We start from the raw sequence: 7343 nt of genomic DNA, 5'->3' as shown, positions 1-7343 counted from the left end.
CATTGGTCGAGTTGGTGAAGAAGGGAGAGAAGCTAGTAAATGAGTGCTCGAAGCTCAAGTGGTGGAAACAGAGCATCAGATTCGCTTACGCGGACAAACTCCGGAACCTGGACAAGGAACTTCTGGTGTTCTTTCAGAGGGACATCATGGCTCGGATTATGAGGGATTTGTCGGAGTCTGTGAAGTTGGTGATTGAAATTCGTGAGAGAGTAAATCCTACCGAGAGGAGTACTATTGATCATGGCGAAGGGGAAGGATCCGCCTTCCATGGAGATCATGAAGAAGATATTGCAGCTTCTGCTGAGCCGGAAGGATGATCTTGATCTCGTGTCCATGCATATAGCGACGGATCGAGGATGCCGGATGACCACGTTTGTGAAAAACTATGACTTCTTCAGGACGAGGAAACCGATCGCTATGTTTATCTTGATTTTAGATCTTTTAAGTGAAGGGAATTTAATATACGAGAGTTGTTATTTCACAGATCGAAATAGTTTATATATAATTTATTTTATATAATCGTTTTGAATAAAATATTTTTCTTAATATATTAACTCAGCAATTAAAAAATATTTCTCGAATTTTATACATGAATGACGCTAAATACAGTCGCAAGCAAGTCTCGCGCATCGGTACGTAGGACTACTATTAGTAGTACACGGTATGGGACAGAGTGAAGGCCCTTCTCACCTCCTACAAGTCGCCCGACGAAGTCAATGGGTTGATACTCGGAAGCTTCCTCCGAGCTTTTGGACTTGTCGAGTTTTTGTTCACTTTGGTTTCTTAGGTATTTGATACGAAAATCTTTGCTTCCATTTAGTTTTGTAACATCCCATATTTTAGTATATTTTTAATGAATGAATTATTTTTAATAATTTAGAATTTATTCTCTTATTTTAAAATTATTAGATTTTTAATTGAAATATTTTTATGATTTTTAATTTACAAAAATTATTTTAGAAGTTCTTTCCTTAAATTAATTATTGTTATGCATTTAAATTTCTTCTCAAATTAAATTAACTTATTATTGGGTTTAATTATTTATTTTCATTGTAATCACTGCGTTTAAATTATTTTATTTCACTGGCTATTTTAAAATCGTTTCCGTTGAATCATTTGTATGACTCAAGATGTGAGGATTAGACCTTATTTCTTTCCCTGCATTTTCTCTTTCCTCTTTTCTTTTTCTTCTTTTTCTTTTTCTTCCTTCTTTTCTTTCTTTTCTTCTCTTTCCCTGGTTCTCTCCCGTGCGACCCAGCCCGCCCTCTCTCCCGTGCGTCATTCTTCGTCCACCTAGCCCCGCCACGTCGCACCGCCATGTGCGACACCGCCCGGCTCCCAAGCTCCCCCAGCCGCCGGCGACCACCACCCTCCGATTTCAGCCCCAACCGCATCGCCGTTAGCCCCCACGCGCCACACGAAGCTGCAGCACCTCTTGTGCTCGCGCGCCGCCGTCACACCACCTTTGGCCGCCATTTCTTCACTACATCATCATCGACCTCCTAGCAACCCATTGAACCCAACCCCACCTCCGATCCGTCACCGGTGAAGCACATTTATCAACATTTTTCGTTTTGGGTATTTTTCACTTCAACCACCATTTGCGCCTCCACCTACGGCCAACCACCACCACCACTAGCTTCACCGACATCCCTAAGCCCTACCCTATCAATCTCGGGTCTTCGTTTGCATCCGTTCAAAAGTGGATTTTTGAGACCCACGGCCACAGTGCATTTGGCACTGTTTTGTTGCTGCGTTGCCGCTTCTAGCACCTCCATGATCTTTCAAAAATTACATTATAGCATTGTAAGTATTTTCCCAAAGAACTTTTGAGATTTAAATGTATTTATGCGCTAACTCATATTTACTGTTAATTGTTTGGTTGTGCCGGACTAAGTCCAAGGAGTAAGGGGGTCGGTTGGATTGGATTATGGAGTTTGAGTGATTCGTTTATGATGAGAGATTTATTGACAGTTTCGGGTTTAAATATTGGTGTTTTGAGTTTGAATTTGGTTATGGTAGATATTGATGATTTTAGAAAGTGATGATATATTTTTGGAATTATGAGGGTTTTAAGTTTCGAGGAATTAAAATAGGTTATTTTTGAAGTTTAGGCTTAAATATCGAAATACGTGATTGATTGGAAACTTACGGAAATTACGTGATTATCTTTATAGGTGACGATTTATAGTCGACTCGACATATTTGAGGAAAATTCTGTAAAAGTTAAGTCGTCCAGGTAAGAGGGGTTCCTATTCTAGGTTTTTATACGGATTATTGAGATTGAGGTTGACTTTTTAAAAAACTCTGCATATTTTGTGATGAAATGAAAACTTGAGAAAAATCAACCTCGGTCGTTTATTTGCATCACTCATGAAACCTGTAAAAAAAAAAAGAAAATATTTTCTGACATGCATTGTGTAGACATGAGCAATATTTGACAAGTTTCTGAAATATGCAAAAGAGCGAATATGATATCATTGAGATTTTTATGCATGTGATATGAAATGATTTGGATATGTTTTTTATCAAATGGAAATGATATGAATATGTTTCGCACGTGTTTGATATGATATGGATATGATAAAACTTTGGCATACTTATATGTTCTGAATATGGTTCTGATATGATGATACTGTTCACGTGATATGGTTGGTACCACCATGATATGATAGAGTGCACCCACTTTGGAAACAAAGTGGTCTTTTTACGTGTTCTTTCCTGTGTGCACACTCGGGCCTCCGAAATTGAAAAAGGGGAAGTTCACCACATGATACTGCCTGGTTTGGCCACTGGGGATAGCATAACCCTACCACGGGGGTTAAACATGGTATATGATTTGATATGATAAGATAAAGATATGCAGTTATGTTATGCCAAAGCGTTTTTTAATATGAAATAGATCCTTAAATATGAATTGTTGATTTTGAGTATGAAAAGATTGAAAAGTCGCTCTGATTTTCTGATAACACGTTTTTCTGAGATCTGCATATAAAAATAAAATATTTTTGTTTCTGCATACTGAACTTTCTGAAAAGGCTCATGTTTACATACTAGTATATGTTCTCTGCTTACTGAGTTATTGATAACTCACCCCTTATCTCCACAATATTTTTCAGATGATTTGAATGTTTCAGTTGAGGATCAAGGATATGGAGCATGGGTGCGAAGAGTTAAGAATGATGGTTTACGTATAGAAGGTTTATATGGGTATTGAGGATTTTCATTCAGTAAACTTGTTGTGCTATGATGATGTGATTTGTTGGGAGATTGATGTTTATATTAAGACTTTGTATTGTCTTAGAATAGTTATTCTGGAGTAATTGATGTAAATATATGAGTATTTTGTGCGATAGAGAAAAATTAGAGTATGTACTATATGGAAGGAAAATGATTTTTAAATGACATGAGTTAACTCTCCGGACCCTTGGGGACGGGGCGTTACAAGTTTCATGTGTTATTGGAGCTTAGGGTTTATACCGAAGGAAAGAAATGGAAAATATGGTCTTGGGTGTAGCTTTCGAAAAATTATTTTCGGAATTGTACAAGACAGTGAAGGATGTGGTGATCAAAAACCTTGAGTTCGATGCTATTCTCGATCGCCTCAAATCCACGCTAGCGGTATTAAAGCCTTTGATCAGAGAAATACAAAGGGAAAATAGAGAATTGGATCGCCCAGAAGAGGAAATTCCGACAGGCTTGATTGAAAAGATGAAGAAAGGCGCTTCTCAAGTTAAGGAGTACTCGAAGCTCCCGCGGTGGAAATTCATCTCGAGATTCATGTACGCAAACGAACTTTGCAAGTTGGAAAAGGACCTCATTAGGTTCTTAAAGCTTGAGGTGCAAGCAATGAATTCGAGTAATGTGCTGCAGATTTTGTTGGGGATGAAAATCAGTCGTGGTTGGTCTTCCTGCGCGGTTCCTCGACACCAAGGTGGACTTCATCATTGGGTTTGAGGTGCCTTTGAAGGAGTTGAAATTGCATCTACTCAAGAAGGAGCTGAATATGCTTGTGGTGACTGCTCCCCCAGGATGCGGGAAAACCACTTTGGTGACAATGCTATGTCACGATGAGCAAATTAAAGGTATCTTCCTTCCTCGAATCTTTTTTCTTTTCTGTGAAATTTGATACATAAGCCAATGATCTGTCTCACTGCCCTTGCTAATTTGGGTTCATTCATTACATGATTGGTGGCATTTGTCTCAGAAAATTGCTCTTTTAATTTGATCTTCTAAACTGATCTTTTTCTGGGATTGGGTTTTGGGGTTCCGTTCCTATCTTCATGTTATGCATAATTGAGAGATGTTTTTGATGAGTTCACAAACCGAGGGTTTTTTATGATAGCTTTGTAACTGAATCTTATTTGTATATACAAGCATATATAAGGACATTTTTTTTGTCCCCATTTCAAGAACCTGCAAGTTATTGTAGACAAACTCTTCCGTCATAAGGCCAAGAATCAAGTGCTTGAGTTTGTAAGTGATGAAGATGCAATCGACTAGCTAGAGCAACTGCTGAATCAGATTAATGGTCATGTGTTGTTGATCCTGGATGATGCCTGGTCTGGATCAGAATACCTTCTTGAGAAGTTTATTAAGATTTCAAAAATGCCAAATTGCAAGATTCTGGTGACTTCGAGAACTACTTTTACAAGATTTGACTTTACATACAAATTGAAAAAATTAAGTCCTGAAGATGCAATGAAACTTTTTCGACACTCAGCAAACTTGACAGAGAACAGGTCTCAAAATCCGAAGAAAGTTATCAAAAAGGTACATTTATGCTTGCTTGGATAGCTAGGACATTGCGCCAATATGCGTTATGTCCTCAACCTTCAAACAAGAACGGATTTTTTTAGTGGCCTTGGATTGCAGATTGTGAAAAGCTGTGGGGGGTTCCCATGGGCACTTGAAGTGGTCGGGAGATCACTCCGAAGGCGTTCTGCTTCAGTCTGGCTCAGTAGAGAGACGAAATGGTCTAGTGATCCTATTAATGGTTCTAAAAAGGAATGTTTGTTTGTTTGTCTCGGGCAAAGCTTAGATTTCAAAGACAATGAGATCATCATCCAGAAATGTTTCATGGACCATGGATTGTTTCCTGAGGACCAAAAGAGACTCGCTGCAACCCTGATTGATATGTGGTTAGAATTATATGATCTAGGTCTAGATGTTCGTGCCATCAAAACACCAGATGACATCGCCATCTGGAATCTGGTTAGTATTTTGGCCATAAGGTATGATCTGGCTTTTTCTTTGTAACTTTGAAAAGGTATGTACTGCTTTGTCGGAGTTGCCACAATCAATCAGAAGCCACCATAACTTAAACCTTCTTGATATATCTGCCTGCCTAAGCATTATCAAGTTGCCCGAACACATTGGAAAGTTGCGTAATTGGAAAGCGTTTCACATGAAGGGTGCTTGAGATTGCACAATAGGCCATTGCCACGATCAATTATGGATCTTAAGGAGTTGGAGCTTGTTACATGTGACGAAGTTATCAAGGCCAAGTTTTGGGAGCCTATCAAGAAGGAATTTCTTACCAATCTAGAGAAAAAGGTGCCTGAAAAAGATAACAACTTGAATTTTCTTTTCTGAGAATCGTTTCGTCTGGGATATTGTAGAGCAGTTGTAGATGGATTGAAGTTGTGTAGGCAATTGGGTTTGAGGAATATTTTGGTGGAATCAGATTCAAGTGTTGTGGTGGATGGTTCTTGCCGAGAGTTTGTAGATTTTGGTATTTATGGGAGTTTTAGAAGGAAGCTTTGGAGCTCATCTACTCGCTCAATGCTTAGGTGCGATATATCTTTCGAGAAGCAAATATGGTGGCAGATTTTTTGGCAAAGGAAGGTACCGGGGGGGTTTCTTTGGATTTTATTGGAGATAGTTATGATAAGGGTTGGTTTTGTGGTCTTGTACATACAGATAGATTGGGACTTACCTTATATTCGGTCAAGATAGAATTTTTATTGGGTTTGTACAAAATAGCTTTGGGTCTTTATTTCTTTTGATGTCTGGATTTGGTCTATATGTAACTCCAAGTGTCTGGATTGTTACCACGATTTTTCTCCGTCATAAATGAGGGTTTCAGTGAAAATAGATATGGCAAAGGCCTATTATCGAGTGGACTGGGCATTCCTTTCGCATGTTTTGGCATCATTTGGTTTTTCTACACAGGTGTATGAATTGATTGAAGCATGTATTTCTAGTTTTGAATTTTTGGACAAAGAACTACACCTTACCCCAGGTTGTGGCCCAAATGGATAGACTGAAGTTTCTAATTGTCACAAATTATGGTTTCTCCTCAGCCGAATTAGGTAATTTTCAGCTACTTGGGTCTGTACCCAATCTGAAGAGAATCAGATTGGTGAAGGTTGCGATTCCCTCCCTTTGCAAAACCTCAGTAGAATTGAAGAGTTTGAAAAAAATATCCCTGTTTATATGTCATATTGGTCAAGCTTTCAAGAATTGCAGTATCTAGATTTCAAATGCGATGCCAAATTTAAGGGAGATAAACATTGACTATTGCAATGATCTGGTGGAATTGCCTGTTGGGTTGTGTGATATTGTCACCCTCCAAAGATTCAACATCAGCAACTGTCATAAGTTGTCTGCACTGCCAGAAGGGATTGGAAAGCTAGTGAATTTGGAAGTGCTAATGCTCCGGTCATGTACTACTTTGTCGGAGTCGTCACAATCAATCAGAAGTCACCATAACTTAAACCTTCTTGACATATCCGACTGCCTAAGCATTATCAAGTTGCCCGAACACATTGGAAAGTTGCGTAATTTGAAAGAGTTTCACATGAAAGGGTGCTTGAGATTGCACAATAGGCCGTTCCCACGATCAATTATGGATCTTAAGGAGCTAGAGCTTGTTACATGTGACAAAGTTATCAATCCCAAGTTTTGGGAGCCTATCAAGAAGGAATTTCTTACCAATCTAGAGAAAAAGGTGCCTGAAAAAGATATCAACTTGAATTTTCTTTTCTGAGAATCGTTTTGTCTTGGATATTGTAGAGTACTTGTTGATGGATTGAAGTTATGTAGGCAATTGGGTTTGAGGAATATTTTGGTGGAATCAAACTCAAGTGTTGTGGTGGATGGTTCTTGTCAGGAGTTTGTAGATTTTGGTATTTATGAGAGTTTTAGAAGGAAGCTTTGGAGCTCATCTACTGGCTCAACGCTCAGGTGCGATATGTCTTTCGAGAAGCGAATATGGTGGTGGATTGTTTGGCAAAGGAAGTTACCGGGGGGATTTCTTTGGATTTTATTGGAGATAGTTATGATAAGGGTTGGTTTTGTGGTCTTGCACATACTAATAGATTGGGACTTACCTTATATTC

General features: G+C 38.7%; 1 protein-coding gene and 1 pseudogene across 1 annotated transcript; both read left to right on the top strand.

Moving 5' to 3' along the window:
• Window positions 1-3501: 3501 nt before the first annotated feature.
• LOC108983864 (probable disease resistance protein At5g66900) lies at window positions 3502-5422 on the top strand. Its single transcript, XM_035692450.1, has 5 exons — window positions 3502-3799; window positions 3897-4085; window positions 4574-4773; window positions 4876-5214; window positions 5270-5422. The coding sequence occupies exons 1-5, from the start codon at window positions 3502-3504 to the stop codon at window positions 5420-5422; spliced, it is 1179 nt and encodes a 392-aa protein (XP_035548343.1).
• A 32-nt stretch (window positions 5423-5454) lies between these two features.
• Window positions 5455-6991, top strand: LOC118343765 (annotated as a pseudogene).
• The last annotated feature ends 352 nt before the right edge of the window (window positions 6992-7343 follow it).

Source organism: Juglans regia, chromosome 7, assembly GCF_001411555.2.
Source record: "Juglans regia cultivar Chandler chromosome 7, Walnut 2.0, whole genome shotgun sequence".
Classification (NCBI taxonomy): Eukaryota; Viridiplantae; Streptophyta; class Magnoliopsida; order Fagales; family Juglandaceae; genus Juglans; species Juglans regia.
The sequence above is the reverse complement of the archived record's forward strand: the minus strand, read 5'-3'. Positions and strand labels throughout refer to the sequence as shown.